This window comes from Saimiri boliviensis, chromosome 16 (assembly GCF_048565385.1).
Source record: "Saimiri boliviensis isolate mSaiBol1 chromosome 16, mSaiBol1.pri, whole genome shotgun sequence".
NCBI lineage: Eukaryota > Metazoa > Chordata > Mammalia > Primates > Cebidae > Saimiri > Saimiri boliviensis.
This window is the reverse complement of record NC_133464.1, coordinates 69,572,900-69,593,297: the sequence shown is the minus strand read 5'-3', so window position 1 is coordinate 69,593,297 and position 20,398 is coordinate 69,572,900. Positions and strand designations below refer to the sequence as shown.

The window sequence follows — 20,398 nt, the reverse complement described above, 5'->3', positions numbered from 1 at the left end:
AATCCATGCCGTGTGTCATAAACACAGTGGAGCACTGATGTAATTATGTGGAGGGCAGAGTGGAAAGTAAAAGGAGGGAATGCGGCCCGGTGGTTAGATGGGCCGACTCGATGTCAGGACTTCTGTTTCTGCTCTTGACATGGCCGCTGACTCTGGGGACTCACTTGGTCCTTGGCTCTCTGCAGCCAACCCTAGAACTCAAGAAACTAGATCTGTCTCCTACTCAAAGGAGCGGTACTTTTGATATCCTGAGAACCTTCTGATGGTACTGGATGTCCTCAAAATGGAAAAGTCATAATACCATGCAGAGCCAAAGCAAATTTCACAGTTGGCCCATAACTTCCCTGTCTACAAAACAGAGGACATTTTGTAGACATCATTGCTTTTTGGGGACCAATTTCAATTATGAGAATAAAATCTACTTTTTATTTTGTGATGCAGTTACTAGCTCAACACAGAGAAAAGTACCAGAAAACCCAACATAGAGGAAAACAACGCAAAGGAAAAATATTGCTGGAGTGACAGTTTTTTTCTGTGTATTTGAATGGAGATAAGCACTCTTCTTTTGAATTCTTGTTTTCTGCTTTTATAGAACAATCACTTGTCTTCTGCAAAGATGATGTGGCAGTGCTCTGTAGTCCAGACTCCTCTATGTTTCCCTTTAGAATTTTCTTATTGGTTAAAAAAAAAAAAAATCAGGGAAGTTCCTGTTTACAGATGACATGATCATGTAGAAAATCTCCTCAGAAATGAAATGTTCAGATAAAAATTAACAAAATATGTAGAGGATCTGTTTGATGAAAGTTATAAAATGCTGACAAATGAAATCAAAGAATGTCTAAATAAATGGAGAGATACACTCTGTTTGTATATTGGAAATTTAATATAGTAAAGATATTTATTCTCCCTAAATTGGTAATTAGGTTTAATGCAATTTCTTTCTTTCTTTTTTTTTTTCTTTGAGACAGAGTCTCACTCTTTCATCCAGGCTGGAGTATGGTGGCATGATCTTGGCTTATTGCAACCTCTGCCTTCTGAGTTCAGGCGATTCTTCTGCCTCAGCCTCTTAAGCAGCTAGGACTATAGGCTCGTGCCCCCATGCCTGGCTAATTTTTTTGTTTTTATTTTTCAGTAGAGATAGGGTTTCACCATCTTGGCCAGGCTGATCTCGAACTCCTGACCTCGTGATCCACCCACCTCAGCCTCCCAAAGTGCTAGGATTACAGGTGTGAGCCACTACACCCTTCTGGTTTAATGCAATTTCTTTCAAAATTCTAGTGAAGTGTTTTTGTAGGCATAGACAACTTTATTCTAAAAGTTGTAGTTAAAGATGCAAACCCTGAAATAGCTAAATTAATCCTGACAAAGAAGGATATAGAGGGAGAACCACTCAACTCAATATTAAGGCTAAATATGGAGCTTAGTAATTAAAACAGTGTGATATTGGCATAGGGATGGACATATACATCAGTGGCACAGATAGAGAACCCAGAAGTATATCCACACAAATATGCTCCTTTGATTTTTAAGAAAAGTATAAAAGCAATTTTTTGTTTGTTTTTTCATTTTGAGATGGAGTCTCAATTCTGTCACCCAGGCTGGATTGCAGTGGCCTGATCTTGGCTCACTGCAACCTCCACCTCCCAGGTTCAAGCAATTCTCCTACCTCATCCTCTAAGTAGCTGGAACTACAGGAACCCGCCATCACACCCAGCTAATTTTTGTATTTTTGGTGGGGGCAGGGTTCTGCCATGTTGGCCAGGCTGGTCTCAAACTCCTGACTTCAAGTGATCTGGCCACCTTGGGCACTTGCAAAGTGCTAGGATTACAGGTGTAAGTCACTGTGCCCAGCCTGCAAAAGCAATTTGATGAAGAATAGCTTTTCAACAAATGATGCTGGAGCAACTGAAGAGCTGTAGTTATAAAAGTGGACCTCAACCTAACCCTAACACCTTATACAAACATTAACTCAAATGAAACGCTGACTTAGAAATAGAATGTAAAATTACAAAACTTCTTTTTTTTTTTATTTTTTTGAGACGGAGTTTCGCTCTTGTTACCCAGGCTGGAGTGCAATGGCGCGATCTCGGCTCACCACAACCTCCACCTCCTGGGCTCAGGCAATTCTCCTGCCTCAGCCTCCTGAGTAGCTGGGATTACAGGCATGCACCACCATGCCCAGCTAGTTTTTTGTATTTTTAGTAGAGACGGGGTTTCACCTTGTTGACCAGGATGGTCTCGATCTCTCGACCTCGTGATCCACCCGCCTCGGCCTCCCAAAGTGCTGGGATTACAGGCTTGAGCCACCGCGCCCGGCAAAATTACAAAACTTCCAGAAAAAAACTTAGGAGAAATCTTATGAATCTAAAATTAGGCAACGAGTTCTTAGACTTGAGGCCAAAAGTATGATCTATAAAAGGAAAACTGATAAATCAGACTTCACTAAAATAAAATAAAATAATAAACCTTTTGCTCTGCAAAATACCTTACTAATAGGATAAAAAGACAAGCTACAGACTAGGAAAAAATATTTGGCAAATGACTTGTATCTAGACTAGATAGAATACTCTCAAAACTCTAAGGTGAATAAAACATGGCCGGTCACGGGGGCTCACACCTGTAATCCTAGCACTTTTGGAGGCTGAAGCAGGCAGATCGCTTGAGCCCAGGAGTTCCAATCAAGGCTGGGCAACATAGCGAAACTTCGTCTCCACAAAAAGTAAAAAAATTAGCTAGGTGTGCTGGTGCATGCCTGTCGTCCCTGCCGCTTGGGAGTCTGAGGTGGGAAGATTGCTTGAGCCCAGGATGTGGAGGCTGCAGTGAGCTATAATCATGCCACTGCATTCTAGCCTGGGTGACAGAGTGAGACACCCAGAGTGTCGTTGTTGTTGTTGTCACCGAGGGTATATGGGATCTCTTTGTATTATTTCTCAAAACTGGAAATTAATCTATAGTTATCTCAAAGGAGAACATTTTAAAAGCAAACAAAATAGCCACAGTTATTCTTATAGAAACGTCATAACACCTTGCACTGTTGGAGCCCAACTCTAGCTGGTGGTCGGAATTATTTTGGGGAATGATTCAAAGAATACAGGCTCTTTGACTCCATCTTAGACCTACTTGATTAAAATTATATGAGATAGAGATCAAGAATCTCCATCTTTGAAAACTTCCCAAGTTATTTATTATCAGTTATGTTTGGAAACCACGATAGTCTATTACGCACCTTTTTTTCTGCAGTGTTGCACATAGTACTTTCTGTTTACATAAAATATCATGAAGCACATGGATCCATCTTACCAAGTTGAACATAAAAGAATCGATAATTCCTCCACGTATACTCTTCCAGTGGAATTCTGATTAAGAAAACTTGAGTAATTATAGGAGAAACTTGGGACACTGAGTTAAAACATTACATGGCGATGATAATTCATGTCTGAATTAACCTGCAGGGAAGATTGTTGTTTTGAGAGTCCCTCTAATAGAGAGGAGGCTGTTGTTTGGAGGAGATCCTAGCAGGGAAGGCTGACAGGTTTGGACATGAAGAGCGGGTGCATGGACTGGAGATACACCATGTGCTGCTTTGGACGTGAAATTTACTTTAAACATTGATAACCCTTCTGCCGTGGCACATGATGGTTTGAAGGCTTTGATTACAGCTTTGAGAGTTGGTATGATAAGAGCTTTCATTTTAAGTTGTCAAATAGGTGGGAAAACCAAAATATCCAGACACAGAAACTGGAGAATAGATTAAATGGTGATGCGAAAGATGAAGGTAACTTAAAAACTCTCAGGAGTAGAGTTCTATATGAAGACACTTGGGTGGGAGACACTGGAAACACATGTCTCTTAAAAGATAACATATGTCTATTATGCATCTCTGACATAAATAGGGGTTGGATGAACAAGGTAAGAAACTTACAATCTATGGGCCGACATTAGCTTGATTTAATTAACTGGGCAATTTTAATTTGGAAGCTGTTCCCAAAAAGAAGACGCTATGTCCCATCCTACAAAGTTAATTACAAAAAAACTGACTGGGATAACTTAAGATATACAGGCAATTGAAATTATAGTTCATGGAAAGAAACAGTGCAACAAATTCCTATGCAAAACACCTGGTGTATTGACTAAGAACCAGCCCATACGCCAATCGCTGCTTTCCTGGTTGCTGCTTGATTCCCCATTCCTCTTAGCAATAGAAAGTTTTAATGTCCAAGGTATGCCAGCCAATATTTGAAACTTCATCAGAAAAATCTATGTGGTGAGGTTATAATCCTGTGACTCACTTTGGGTAGCATTTGCTAATGTTTTCCAGGGTGAAAGCAGTAAGTCTTGCTACAGAAACCTATTCCTGCCCAAATCCTCCATGAGCAGAGAAAAGATGCTCTCCTAGCCTGTCCAATGCTCATCATCTAGCAAAGGCACCCCCAAAACTGGACCCTTTTCTTACAGCTGTGGCCTCTGCAATAGAGGTGCAATCACTGGCCATATAGAGAGAGGAATGAAAAGTTCTCCCAGGCAATTAAGTGATATTAGATAGTACTCTCTGTGGAGATTAATAGGTCCTTTATTTACCATAATATGCCACTCTCAGGGTATCTAACACTTATTAATGTTCTTTATATTAATAAAATTTGCTTTAAAATGTTGTAGCTACAGTTCTTGAGAATGGAGCTGTTCCTAGTTTATTGGGCTATCAGGGAGAAAAATTATGAAGATGTCTGGGGGAGCCAGGAGAAGCGCACCCTCTGGAAAGATAACCTAAGCCAGCTGTGCATATCTAAGGGAATGGGAGTTTCATAGTTGGAGGTGAGCAACCACGAGCCTGTGAGCAGAGCCTATTTCAGTTAATGGTCGTGCATGACTGACAGGTGTCTAAGTTCTGTTTCCTGGCTCTCAGAGGTCAGGGAGGAGTTACTCTTTCCCCAGAAGAAAATGGGCTTCTCCTAGTAGATACTGGGCTTGGAAACTGGACATAGTAGAGCACAATAGTCTAGAGCATGATACAATAGTTCCTGGTTCTAGTCTCCGTTAGTGAATCCAAACTGCAGGAACAGAGACGTGACTGATTCAACCCAGGAACACCTCATTCTCTGCCCTTGTGCTATTCCAAGCCCTTCCCTTCACAACCTCATTTAAACCAAATCACTACTGTGGCCCTAAAAGACTACAAGCACTCAGCTTCTCAAACTCTGAAGTCCAATCCTTAATGGATGGCAGCTTTTTAGTGTCTCTTTTACATAACTCTCTGACCTCCAGATCTTGGGGGCGTAAACCTTATTGTACACAGCACCTTGGCACACCCATGTTAGGACATACTAGAGCGGAATGGTGAACCATTAATCAGCTAGCTGAAAAAGGTAAAGAATTTAGATATTGCTGGATATGCCTACAGTTTCCTGCAGGTGAGCAATTCATACAATACTGTACTTAAAATTCTAATACCATTCTTTTCAGGAGCTTACGAAACATTTTAGGAACGAAGCCAGTATTATTCTCCCATGCCTGCCCTTTCACATCAAAGGAATAGAGGCCAAGATTGCTCCTTCCCAGTTTATTGTTACCTTATCTTTTCCTAGGTCAAGAGCTTTCCTGTGGCATAAGAAGCTCGACCCAATACCAACATCCCAGTGTCACTTTCCTGACCAACATCTGCACCATGTCCTTTGGGTATAAGATAAGGTTTAATCAAATCAGTAGAAACTTGGCTGTGACCTGAAACACTAGTCAATGCAAGGATCATGCCCCATCCACCTGGCCTTTTTACTACGGGATTAATGTTGAAATACTGGAGACCCTGTGACAAAGATCAGATTTACTATAAACACTATAATTTATTATGGAAAATTTTAATAAACTGGGTATTCTGTTGCTCTGGTGTTTTAATTCCATGTCAGTAATGATGGTAGGGAATTAAATGGCTTCTCAGTGACACCTCAAGTCCTTAGCTAGTTCTCATCTCCAATGTCATACTTCTAGTAAATGGCTGGGTTATGTATCACCACCATTGCCAGGAATGACTCTTTTTGTGTTATTTCCTGATCATAGGCACACTTACGTTCTGAAGCGCTTTCCCAGTGTTTCTGCTTTTCTTTGTAAATGCCTTATTTGATATAGAACAGCCCTAAGAGGGATATAAAGAACACTCTTCTTTGAATGTATAGAATATATTCCTATGGTGGCAAAATGTCTCAAAAGGTGTAATATTGTGTACCTGGGGACCCATGCTTTTGAAAACTGATTATGGCATTTTCTCTGGGACTTTTCATTCTAGTTTGCATGCAGAGGTCTAAGTTGATATCAGCTGTGTAAGACACGCAGTATCAGATGGGAGGGTGGGCACCTGAGTGACATGAGGTCCCATCAAACCAGGCCCACTTTTCCCAGACCACCTCACACTGCTCTTTGCCCACATTTCTGTATGTTCACCCAGACTCATCTGCTCCCAACACCCTCATACACCCAGCTCTTTCCCACTTCCCTCTTTCTCTTACATTATTTCATCTTTACCTTTGCCCATGTAGCAATGTGAATTACCATGCTTTAGCCTCTGAATGCCAGCTTCTTCCAGTATTAACACCAGAGTCAAGTTGTTCTTCCTCATTCATCCAACAAATGCTTATTGAGTACCTAACATTTAGCAATTGATGTGCTAGGTTTAGGAATGCCCATGGGTGAGTAAGCAACACTCTCTGCCTTGTGGAACTTTCCTTTCTATTGAGGGAAGCAGACAATAAGCTGGGAGCAAACACATAAGTAGGGAAGAACAGGCAACGAGAGAATAACATGGAGAACGTACTTAGAGAGGGTGACATTTAAGCTACGTCCTGAAAAATAAGAAGTCAGGTGTTCTCTGCAAGTGAGAGTTGGCACAGGCACCTGGCAGAAGGGACAGCAGGTCACGTGATTTGATGCACGCTTTTAAAGCTTGGTGTGGCTGCATGTGGTGAGTGCATACGGGAGGAGGACCAGAATTGAAGTGTAGACACCACCAAGGGGCCGTGGAAGTAGTCCAGAGGGAATTGACGGATGAGAATGGTGGCAGGGAAAATCAAAAGAAGTGATGATGCTGTATTGGACATAAATGGTGAGGGCCAGGGAGGGGCCGAGGTTAGATCATCCCCAGGTTTCAGTCTTGAAAGCCGGGGATGAAGCTTTCCCAACCAATTGAAGCCTCTACTTACCTCTTACAAAATGCCTCGTGCAAGGCACCCAATAAGTGATCAAAATACGTCTGTTCTTTTCTGTTTTCTTTGAAGACTTAGCAGTGCATTCCATATAACACTTGTTTGGCAGTAACTCACGTACCATCCTGTGACATATCTTCTGCCATTTTTAAAATTAAAGATGCTGGAATATATCAACAAACACTAAAAGTATACAATTTGCCATTCTAGGAAACAGCACACATAGCTTTTTGAAAACAATGGTTTCTTTCTGTGATAGTTAGATCATAATGGCACAAAGAAAGCACCAATTAGGATTCCTCTTTATGATTTTAATTGCATCAAATATTCTATTTCCGACGAGTTACGTGCTCATAGTCTAGGCTAATATCAATGTTGGGTGCATTTCCAAAGGTTCAAGGCACATGTCAGGCATGACCCTCACTCATGGTTATAGACGTGAGAGTAAATGACAGATTTGCATTGGTGGGAAATGCTGAGGCTAAGCTGGGGCTGGGTGTCTAGCGTGAATGGCCAAATTGGCAGGGGGACCCTGAGCAGATCAAATGTTTTCAGTTAGGATGGTTTGTACAGGCAGTGAGAGAAACGAAAGAATCTGAGCTTGCTTATTGGATATTGAGGAGCAATAAGGGATCGGGATGTTGCTAAAGGAGGAAGCAGAGTGCAGCTTGTTATCCAAAAATCTGTGGTTTAGATTACTTAGCTGAAGATCTCAGGTCAGACTGTACACTCAGGTATTCCTGAACCAATAATGGAGGTCTGAGAGCCCAACGATGATAGGTAAACTTGTAAATGGCTCAGCTAGAGAGTGTTCTGAGTTAGACACTGGAGCCAGAGAGTGTTCTGAGTTAGGTACCTCAGAGATGGAGTCCTGGCTCTGGAGATATTTGAGCAGAAAGGTTCAGAAGAACCACATCTAATATGGTGATGGGGATGAGAGCAAACATTTAGCCAGACAGATGTAAGAAAGCCCCAGTGATTAGTTGTCAATATTCAGAGGGAAAAATCTTTTATTAAGAAAAAGACAGTCTTTATGTAAATGCTTCCATTATACAATTATCCAAAAAGTTGTGAAATTAACTTAGCAGTTAAACATTCTGCTACCTAAAATAGCAAAACAGCAAACATGGCTTGTTCAGTTTTTCCACTTTGGAAAAAAAGAAACACTGCATCAGTTCAGCCCATAATTTCAGCCTGTGCTCACAGGTTGTGTCTGTCCCGAAGGAGCGATCTGAATGATAGGCTTTGCTGCTGGTCATTTCAGCCATTTAGAAAGCGCTCCAGCCTGGCCCCTGCTGTGAGGAAAGACCGTGTCTAAACCACTGCAGCTGAATCAACGGACTACAACATTTTGTGAACCCAATTAGCTGTGGCGTGGCTGTTTGAGTCAGTCACACATTTGGGACATAATGTCGGCTCTGCCTCTCGTCCAGCAGTGGCAAATGCTTAACCTCACCAAGACTGCACTGTGCTGCCCTTGCTCAGATTGCCCACAGGACAGGCATACACGCCTTCATTTTTCAAATACAAAAGTGAAAGGAAATGTTGTCAGACAAAAGGCATCCATTGACAATGTGGAATGGGGAGTAAACAAGGAATCGTTTTGCCTAGTGATGACAGCCTGGAGAAATAACATTTTGGATCTAGGTGCTTTTGTTTTTCAACGATACAGGTTAATCATGCTCCCCTTTGCCCAGAAACACATTACTTTATTCAGTACTGTGCTCAGCCTACGCAGAGGTCCGACCTTGTTTCTAGTGACATGCACACTGGCTGTTTCCCTTCCTATTTTGGACAGAAAACAACGCGTTCAAGAAGACCCTTCTGAATCAGGAGTTTTATAAAAATAACACTCAATTATAATAGTAAAAAAAAAATTTTTTTGAGACAGAGTTTTGCTCTTGTTGGCCAGGCTGGAGTGCAATGGTGCGATCCCGGCTCATGGCAACCTCTGCCTCCTGGATTTAAGTGATTCTCCTGCCTCAGCCTTTCCAGTAGCTGGGATTACAGGCATGCTCCACCATGTCCGGCTAATTTTGTATTTTTAGTAGAGATGGGGTTTCTTCATGTTGGTCAGGCTGATCTCGAACTCCTGACCTCAGGTGATCCGCCCACCTCGGCCTCCCAAAATGCTGGGATTACAGGCGTGAGCTACCGCACCCAGTGGTAAAATTATTTTTTTAACCAATTTATCTGTGCAGTTCCTTTCCTTACTGTGTTGATGCAATTTTTTTGAAGTCAACACTACCAAGAAAATGTATCACTATAATTCAGTCTTGTATTCAATTTAAAGGCTTTCAAAAATTATGTTTGTCCTGAAAAACTTAATGAAATGTTGATCACCTATATAGTTTAAGTTTCAAAACGAAATATGTTTGCCCTCCCCCAGGGACTCTGCATAAAGTGAGAGTGTGATGGCGACTCAGACGGGGCTTCTGGTTGAGGAACTGTTACTCCCCTGCCCAGGTGAGGGTCCCAAATTGACGTTCTTTTCATGTTTCTCGCAGAAGTCATAGAATTAAGGTGATATTTGGTCAGAAGTTGGGCAAGACTGAAAACTTATAGCCTGGGCAGGTATGACTGCTTTGGAAATTGTGTGCCTTTACAAAATAAGAAAACAATGCTTATTTTTAATAGCCTAAAGAAGCTATTCCATGATATTAGAGTATTTAATGTGGAGGTGGAAGTTAAGCCAATGTGATGTTTTCTCTTTAGCTAATATTGGGTTTCATCTGTCTAGATTACTCCCAGTTGTTTTTTTGAACTGTAATTTTGATAACATCACAAGGGCAAGTTATATTAGTTATTTATGATATGTGCCACATAGCAAAGACTTTTAGCTACATGCATACCTTCCCTACAGGTCAGGAATAGATTATGAAGCAACATCTATGCTTTTTTTTTTTTTTTTTTTTTTGAGACAGAGTTCACTCTGTTGCCCAGGCTGGAGTGTAGAGTGACCTGGTCTTGGCTCACTGCAACCTCCACCTTCCAGGTTCAAGCAATTCTTCTGCCTCAGCCTCCCGAGTAGCTGGGACTGCAGATGTGTGCCACCACACTTGGCTAATTTTTTGTGTTTTTAGTAAAGACGGGATTCAAACTTTTGCCCTTGTGATCCGCCCACCTCGGCCTCCCAAAGTGCTGGAATTACTGACGTGAGCCACTGTGCCGGGCCCATCTATACGTTTTTTAGGGAACATTTTTGTCCAGAATAATCTGTAGCCTCCTAAATCGTGGTTTCATATTCGATAACAAAAGAGAATCTGCAGTGTTCGCTATAGCAATTTTATTAATTTGCTTCTTTTCTTCCCTAAATCAGATGTTTCAGTTAACTTGTATTAGCAACAAAAGATATTTTATATATGTAAGGACTTGTGAACTATGCCACACATGCATTTACCCCCCCCAAAAATATATTTGTTAAATGGATTAAAAGTTTAAAATGAATCAAAGTAATGCTTGCGCTCCCTCTTCCCATGTTGGGGTCTCCCACATGTTAGTCTTCGTAACAGTGAGGGTTGGAAATCCCTGAAAAGAATGTTGCTCTCCACCACCTGCTCCTAAAACATCATGGACACATCTGCACAAGACCACTAAGCCCTTTGAAGGGAAATGCATTTTCTAAAATCAAGATTTTAGTGGGGTAAAATATACATAAAATTTACTCTTTACCATTTTTAACTGTACAGTTCAACAGCAATAAACATATTTATATTCTTTTTCCCCCGCTTTCCTTCTCCCCTCTGCCCTCCCTTCCTGGCCTCTGGTAGCCACCATTCTCCTCTCTACCTTCATTTTTTTGTAGCTCTCACATATGAGGGAGAACGTGTGATATTTGTCTTTTTGTGCCTGGTTTATTTCACTTAACATAATGGCCTCCAGTTTCATCCCTGTTGCTGCAAATAACAGGATTTCATTCATTTTTATGGCCAAATTATACTCCATCGTATATACGTACCCCAATTTTTAATCCATTATTCTGTTGATGGGCATTTAGGTTGATTCCATATCTTGGCTATTTGTGAATAGTGCTGTAATAAACATGAGAGTATAGATACCTGTTTGATATATTGATTTCCTTTCTTTTGGATATATGCTGGATCATATAGTAGGTCTATGTTCAGTTTTCTGAGGAACCTCCAGACTGTTCTCCATAGTGGTTCCCATCAATAGTGCATGAGGGTTCTCTTTCTCTGTATCCTTGTCAGCGTCTGTTACTGCCTGTCCTTTTGATATAAGCCATTTTAATAAGGTGAGATGATATCTCATAGTGGTTTTGGTTTGCATTTCTCTGATGATTAGTAATGTTGAGCATTTTTTTCATACACCTGTTGTCCATTTGTATGTATTCTTTTGAGAAATGTCTGTTCAAATCTTTTGTCCATTTTTAAATCAGATTATTTGATTTTTTTTGCTTTTGAGTTGTTTGAGCTCCTTATATATTCTTGTTATTAATCCCTTGTTAAATGGATGGTTTGTAAATATTTTCTCCCATTCTGTAGGTTGTCTCTTCACTTTGTTGTTTCCTTTGTTGTGCAGAATTCTTTTGTCTTCATGTAATCTTAATGTCTATTTTTGCTTTGGTTGCCTGGAACTTATACCAACAGCAAACAATCTGAAAAAGAAATCAAGAAACCAGTTTCATTTATTATAGCTACAAAAATATAAAATGCCTAGGAATCAATCTAATCAAAGAAGTGAAAGATCTAGACAGAAGAACTATAAAACAATCCTTCTGAGAAGGATATTGAAGAGAACACAGTAAGTGGAAAGAAAGTCCATGCCCACGGTCTAGAAAAATGAATATTGTAAAGACAATACTATCCAAAGCAATTTACAGATTCAACGCAATCCTTATCAAAATACCAATGATACTCTTCACAGAAATAAAAAAATATCCAAAAATGTATATGGAATTTATTTGCTTAAATAGCCAAAGTTCGAAATTCATTTCAAAGCCATAGTAACCTAAACATCATGGTACTGGCCTAAAAACAGGAATCAGACCAATGGAACAGAACAGAGAACTCAGATATGAAAACAGATATTTACAACCAACTCATCTTCGACAAAGTTGCCAAGAACATACAATGGTGAAAAGATAGTCTTCAATAAATGGTGCTGGAAAAACTGGATCTCCATAAGCAGAAGAATGAAACTATCTCTCTCACCATACTCAAAAGTCAACTCAAAATGGATTAAAGACTTAAATCTAAGACCTGAAACTATAAGAAGAAAACAGTGAGGAAACACGCCAGGACTTTGGTCTGGGAAGTGCATTCTTATAAGTTTCTTTCACTTAATTGTGAGGGTTGGGGGCAATATAGTGGAATGTCAGGGTTAGGTTTAAATCCAGTCTAGGCCACAGTTTAGTTCTGAGATTGAAGTTAAGCTACATCACCTCTCCAAATCTACATTTTATCACTTGCTTAGGAAAAAAAGATAGATTAATAATACCTCCCTACATCACAGGATTGAATATGGAATGAATGTGAACTTACATGCTATATGTTAGGTGCTCTGGAAATGAGAATGTTTACACCTAATTTTTAGAGTTATTTATCTTTTAGTAATCAATGCTTAAGTCTCTATCTGCCCTAAGTAAGGAGTGCAATAAATGTGTGTTGAATGAATAAACCGATGAATAGAGGGAGAAGAAGGGGTCATCAAGGTTTTGCTTTAAAGGAGTTTGCCTTCTTTTCCCCCAACCAGCATTCCTCACCAAAATTCCTAACACTTTCCAGTGCTTATATGGTGTTAGCATATGGGCAGGTGGAACGGAATGAAATGGCAATGGCTTTCCATTCAGTGCCTACTTTTGAGTTGGTTAATTAGCCAATTCAGTTACTTAGAAACCGGTGTTCTATATGTTAAGTCGAAATCCACTAAAATGGGGGAAAATGTGTTTCTCAAAATTATTTTTGACGAGTGTAAAGAAAAGCTCACAGCATTCCAGAAATTGTCCCCAGCTAGCCCACTGTTGGTGAACCCTCGGCTCTGTGCTGTAGAAACCTCCAAGGATGCTGGAGAAAGATAAATCGCCACTCTCCATCCACCATGTTGCAATACCAAGGGCTTTCCATAGCATTTTTTAAGCTAAAAGACAAACTTACACATCCATCGCTATTATTTCATTAGTACTCCCCTTCAAAATAAGCTATTTCTTCCTGTGTCTTTCCTGTTGCTCTGAGACCAGATGATGAAAGCAAAGCCTCCCCACAGAAGACTAAAACACTGTTTTTTATGAAACGCCTACTTTTCTGTGGTTAAATGCTATTCAGAATACAGGTAAAGCCACGAGGAGTTTCCCTGGTGTTTGCCAAGCCCAAAGCCGCAGACAGATGAGAGGGGCAGAACATGAGCAATGAGGGAATGTGGGCTGAGGGATTCCATGTTTAGACAGATGGCTTTAGGCAGTAGGGCTAGCCAGAGAAAGCAAGAGCCTGCCTGGAGCATCAGGCCCCGAGAGAGCAAGCAGAGATGTTTGCATCAACCATGTGAGGTCATGGGGAGAACCAAGTATGAAGACAGGATTCTCAGTCATCATCAACCGCAAAGTGTCGCTAGGAAAGGAGAGTGGCTTTAGTCATCGACTGGATAAATGGCTTATTTTTCCTGAAGAACAGCATTTACGCGAATGAAGTCATGTGGAAAACAGTGTCAAAATAGAAGCAGTGATAGATCTGGCTGGGTGCAAATGGTGATGGGGTGGTAATCTGGCCTCCTTGTTATCTCCTGACCATTACGTGTTCTTGGTCTAGAGCTGGTGTACTAACTAGGTTTGTTTATTTATTTTTAAACTTAAATGTAAATTAAATCAAATTAAATTAACTTTTTATTTTTTAATTTTTTTTTGAGATGGAGTCTCCCTCTGTTACCAAGGCTGGAGTGCAGTGGTGCAATCTCGATTCACTGCGCCCTGTACCTCCTGGGTTCAAGCGATTCTCCTGCCTCAGCCTCCTGAGTAGCTGAGATTACAGGTATCCACCACCACATCCAGCTAGTTTTTGTATTTTTAGTAGAGACAGGGTTTTACCACGTTGGCCAGGCTGGTCTCAAACTCCCAAGTGATCTGCCCTCTGGGCCTCCCAAGGTGCTGGGATTATAGGCGTGAGCCACTGCACCCGGCCACTAACTAGGTTTACATCGTATGTCAAAGAATCCGATGATTAATTACTGATGTCTGCCCCAGGATCAGAAAGACAAATAGTAGTATTCATGCCATTTCCTGGCCTCCCAGGTATGGAACTTAACCTCCTTATGCTTTATTTTCCTCATCTTGAAAACAATACCAATCACAGTTATGCAAATTATTCTAAACCTAAGGTCTAACCAGGGAGAGTATTGCTTGAGGATCATTGTGAGTACATTAAGTTCACTTGCTTATAAAACCATTTCCACCATTCAAGTAAATGAAAGTATTCAACCTTCAACATAATTCACCATAACTCACTCACTGTGCATAGGTATCTGGGATTAGAATAGTCCCGGTATAATGTTATCATTTACGTAATGCACCTGTTACAGCCTTATGGATTAGAGATGTTCATTGTCTGGGGTTACATAGTGCAGTGTTAAAGACTGAAACATGGCACAATTTATTGTAGAAAAGAACAAGACATTTGAGACTGTCTTAAAGACCTGTATCTATGTCTATCTATCTATCCATAGCTATCTGCCTATTATGTTTAAAATGTGTGAGATAAAGTCTGAGAGTCAAGTATCATAAATCTGTATTTTAAATAAGTGCTTCATAGCAAATGGATTTTTGATTGTCGGAACTTAACAAAATAGTCCTAGTATCAAAGGGCTAGAAAAATCCTTGAGAATTCAACAAAAATTTTTTTAAAGAGACCGGGTCTCACTCTTCACCTAGGCTGGAGTGCAGTGGTGTGATTATAGCTCACAACAGCCTTGAATTCCTGGGCTCAAGGGGTCCTCTCATCTCAGCCTCCTGAGTGGCTAGGACTCAGAGTGCCAGCACTCTCGGTTGATTTTTGTTGTTGTTTATTGTAGAGATGGGGTTTCACTATGTTGCCCAGGCTCATCTCAAACTTTGGGGCTCAGATGGTCTTCCTGCCTTAGCCTCCCAAAGTGCTGGGATTTCGAGCGTGAGCCACCACACCCAGGCATTCATCTAACTTTCTAAATTACTCCTTTTATTCAGGCAGGACGTCATATGAAGAACTTCAAAATCGTTTTGCACAATTTCCTTTCTTAAAGATTCAAATGCAGATTTGACAGTCTCCTCAGAACAGAGCTCCAAGTTTTCTGCAGCCTGGAGTTTATACAAATTTGAGGGTCCCTTTTAAAGAAAATATATATTTTTAAGAAAACTGCTCAGTTTTACAAATTTTACATAAGCATAGATACATAAACACTTGTACAAGTGAGGAACTCTGAAACATCTACTGTATCAGCTTTGTATTCGTAGCAGTCATGAATTTAGGCTAATTTCTTAATCCTTCAGGAATTAAGGAAATAGCTATAAATAGATGCACACTTATCTAAGGTAAGAAAGAATGTAATACATTTTGATTTCATTTGATGACCACATTCTTCTAGGAATAAGAGTCCAAGTACTAAAAACATATGAGTGGGTAGATTTTAAAAACAGATTTTCAAGATATATACAAATACTTACAGATTTTATTCACTTTCAAGTTTACAAAAAAACAGTAGAATTTTTTTCCCTTTCTTTTCTAGATAAAAATACAGCCTCCGAAAAATCACTAAATACATTAAATTTTTTCCTTCTTTTTCTCTGCTCCTCTTTTCTTTTCCTTGTGCCTTTCTCCTCTCTTCTTTACTGGCATCATTTCTCTCTTTAATTTTCTTCATTCCTTTCATTTTCCTCCCCCTCTACCTCCCAGTGCTGCTGTTCCTCCTGTTTTCCCTTTTTTGTCTGTTTTTCTCTTTCTTTTCCTTTTGGCTGTATATTAAAAATCCCCAACTACCACAACTAAAATATTAAAAACACAATAATGCCTGAGGCTCATTGTTCCAGCATGTCCTATTCTTGTTTATACTTACAATTTTTAAGGGACATTGAACAAATTCAGATTAGCAATGAGCCCACAAAAGGACTAGAAGACGTGGAAACTACTCAAGAACAGAGGAAGTGAAAATAAGGCAGTAGTGAAGCCTTCAAAGTACATATGTTCAGTGGAGACGTACCCTCTGTTATCCTGAACTCCAAGCACGTGGCAACATTAGCAAAACACAGAGAAGAAAAAAATCCTGGTTTTAATTTTCTCCCTCTAGTAAGCACTGTATTTCAGTTTTTCTCAAACTGGGTCTGCAGATATATTTTAAAGTTTTGTGATTTTTATGTTTTCCTTTAAAAGTTGTCCTCCCACAGAGGTTGTGGTGAGCCAAGATCATGCCATTGTGCTCCAGCCTGGGCAACAAGAGCAAAACTCCATCTTCAAAATAGAAAAAAAAAAAAAAAAAAAAAAATTTCCTCTCATTACTCAAATTTAGAAACATTGCTTTACTAAAATTTTAAAATATGAGATATTTCAAACCTCAGAAAATAATGCAACAGATACCAAGAGAGACCATCCATCAAACAGGGAGGATTTGCTGTATTGTTTCTGATTTCCAATTTCTTAGTGGAATTTAAAAACTAACACATGTAATTAAAGCCACTCTGCAGGCTTCCTTTCTCTTCTTCCCACTTTAGAGGTAGCTGCAACCTTGTTGAATTCACTTTGTGGCTTCGTAGATTTTTTCCTATGGTGGATTTCATTAAGTTGTATCAAGCATTCATTTTTTTTCGCTGTGAAAATGGATTAAACGCCTACTGTTCATCCATTATTTTGGATACAAATGTGGAAGGTATTTAAAGAACAGAACAAAAGCACAGAAATGAGATTAGTGACTAAGAGATTAATTAATTGTACATTCAACAGATTTACCAAATACCCATAAAGTGTTAGTTCACAGTTTTTCAATAATGAGTGGTAAAAAACAGGTGATGAGTTGAGCAATTCTGATTCATCTAATACTAACACAGTTTTGATATTATTATCCAAATCATAGATTAACTGAGAACTGAGACTGAGAGTTCTGGCTCCCTAGATTTGGCTGATGATCCTTGGCATGACCTTGAAGAAGTCAGCAGCCCTGGCTCTAGTGCTATCACTGGTGAAATATGGATGCAATAAAACATTTTCTTCACACAGAGGCATATTAGTATAAAAAGTTCATGTCCTTGAAACCTCTGAATAAAAGCTCATTATATTCCATGCTAAAGATGGAGTAAAGACTAATGTTGTTAAATAAAGATGAACAAAGAACATATTATTAATTGGAGAACTTGCTTGTTGAAAACTGGGAAGGATAATCATTCAATAGTTTAAATGAGGCTTTATATCTTAATTGTAAGCAATATGTATTAGGTAAAATATTGAGAGAGACTGAAAAGGCCACATATACATGCTAATGTAGGTCTGAGGTTTAATCACTGAGGTTTTAATGTCTTAGCTCAGTGAAATGCCCTAAAGACCAGAAGATTTTGAAAGCTGAATGAAAACAAGAAGTGATTGTAGTTATCAATATGAGAAACAGCATCACTCCATTATGAATGTTCAAATTGTTTCATCCTTCCTGACCTCACCTTCTAAAGTAGATAATCCTTAAAATCCTCTCTGGTACTCTAGCTTTCTTCTTTCTGAGCGCGTTATTCCTTTGCATCTATAGTCATGATAAATGAATCTGTACAAAACAGTGTCTTGAGATTTACACTGTGACCAAAATATTTGACTGAAAACAAAACTTGTTGTCTTTATTTAATATTTTGATGACATAGCAGACATTTAAAAACTATTATTTATACTATTTGAGACTTAATTGTAACTCAAAATATAGAGTTGCCGGGCGCAGTGGCTCAAGCCTGTAATCCCAGCACTTTGGGAGGCCAAGGTGGGTGGATCACAAGGTCAAGAGATCGAGACCATCCTGGCCAATATGGTAAAACCCCGTCTCTACTAAAAATACAAAAATTAGCTGGCCTTGGTGGTCGCACACCTGTAGTCCCAGCTACTCGGGAGGCTGAGGCAGGAAAATTGCTTGAACCCGGGAGGTGGAGGTTGCAGTGAGCCAAGATTGCACCACTGCACTCCAGCCTGGAGCCTGGTGACAGAGTGAGAATCTGTCTCAAAAAAAAAAAAAAAGAAAAGAAAAAAGAAAAGAAAAGAAAAAAAATATATAGAGTTAACACTTTTTAAATTTTCTTTTAGTAGCAAGAACTTTTTGGCAGAAAGATTTTGTTTCAGTGACAGCCATGACGTGGAAACAAAAAAAGATTATATGCCTTTAATCTCATCACCAGGCAGCTGAGCTATGGGTCATGATCTGGCTTCCAAGTTGTAGTCTGTGGCTCCCAGCTTGCCTGAAATGGGCCAGGAAAGCGGTTTACTGTGTTTCTACAGTTACATAGAAGCAGAAGTGCTCCTTGGACCTCAGACTGCAATATGACAGACTAGATTAAAATACAGAACTGTATTAAAGAGGCAAATATTCACGGTTCTGCATTTTAAAGATTCATACCCGCAATATATATATTTTTGGTACTCCTGTAACATACTGGATGACAAAAAGGTTTACAAGATGCCACTGTCAAGCCTTTTTGTACCTTGGTTGCCCAAATTAGTTTTAAGCAAGATGATTTTTTACATCAATTAAGATAATACTAGGCCAGGCGTGGTGGCTCATGCCTGCAATCCAAGCACTTTGGAGGCCAAAGGCGGGTGGATCACCTGAGGTCAGGAGTTCAAGATCAGCCTGACCAACATGGTGAAACCCCGTCTTTTATTTATTAAAGAAAAAAAAAAGATAATACTAATCTTTTCATTAGTTTAACTGAAATGATGTTTAAAAACATGATAATTAAACACAACAATTTTCCTATTTTCCAGCAACAGCTCTAACATACAAATACATGTGGACATTTCTCGAAAGAAATGTTTGGGATTGTAAACATCTTTGCCGAAGTTCTCAGAATTACAAATTTATGATTCATAACAAACTTTCAAGTTGAAAACATAGAAAACCCAAAGATGATCTCATCTAGGTCTATGGACACTTGAAAGTCTGTTAGCAATGTATAAGTGGTAATAAAAGTGGCTTTTAATTAAAGATAAGTATTTGTAGATATGATTTTTCTGGACAGAAATAACTGTTTACTCTATTCTGAAACTCATGAAGGCAGCAGCATAAAGAGGACTACTTTGGGCAAGTTATTCAATCTTTCATACTTTATTTCTTCATTTTTAAAAAAAGGATGATACCAATCCTCATATCACAGATTTATTGGAGGTATTGAATGGCAAAATATGCAAAAAGCACCTGAAACAGTCCTCACATATACTAAGCATTCAGTAATTGTTACCTGTTATTATTTTTAATATTATTATTATTATTATTAGGAGTGACAATGTAAAACACTGATAAGAGAAAGGCAATTCAGGGTCTTCTTGTCTATTTTAAAGCTTTCATGTCTTAATTTAGAAACTATTTTACTTCTAGTTAGGATATTAGGTCTAAAACACTTAATCTGACTTTTCTGTTGGAAAGGTATGATTATATATGTCAAAGAGGACAATTATTTCAAAGTTTAATTACAGTTTGGATGAAGAAGTTAAGTGATTGTCTTTTGGCAATTGGAATTTCTTTCTAAATTCCTACACTTTAAAAACTGAAGTGTTAACCTTCACTATTGTAGCACACACATGTACAGTAGAGTCTCATAATGGAATTCTCATTTCATTGTTTTGGAAGGGGTCTGATGAAGGTAGCTTGTCTGATGATGAAGATAATCTTTGTGGCTGGGGATGGGGCACTCCTACTGGGTAATTTGAGCAGAGATATTGGGACCACAGCACAGATGAAGGTGTCAGGAAATAAGTTTGCCAGTGGTACCCCAGAGCCAGCACCATCCTGAGCTTTTATCACACATACCTGAAGGAGGTGAGTGGTTATGATAGTGGAGACAGAGGGTCTGCAGAGAGCGCTGCCCCACACGACTGGAGGACATCTGCCTGTGGTGACGCTGTAGGGAGGGAGCTGAGGGAATAACCACCAGAACCTTACCATCCCTGGCCAAACCCAACCAGAAGCCAGGGGACACGGGGGCCTGTTGGTGTGTTTCACTTCCTGTCCAACTTTCCAGGGCTGATTGCACACAAAAATGGGTGGAGTGTGGA

At 39.5% G+C, this 20,398-nt stretch overlaps 1 protein-coding gene across 1 annotated transcript in view; it reads right to left on the bottom strand.

Annotated features, from left to right (window-relative positions):
• Nucleotides 1–6,660: 6,660 nt before the first annotated feature.
• The window catches only part of LOC141581653 (uncharacterized), a 527,576-nt gene continuing 513,838 nt past the window's right edge, over nt 6,661–20,398 (bottom strand). Inside the window, exon 7 of the mRNA XM_074387810.1 lies at nt 6,661–11,805. Within this exon, the coding sequence (XP_074243911.1) occupies nt 11,760–11,805 (46 nt within the window). The 3' untranslated portion in view covers nt 6,661–11,759. The remainder of the gene's footprint in view (nt 11,806–20,398) is intronic.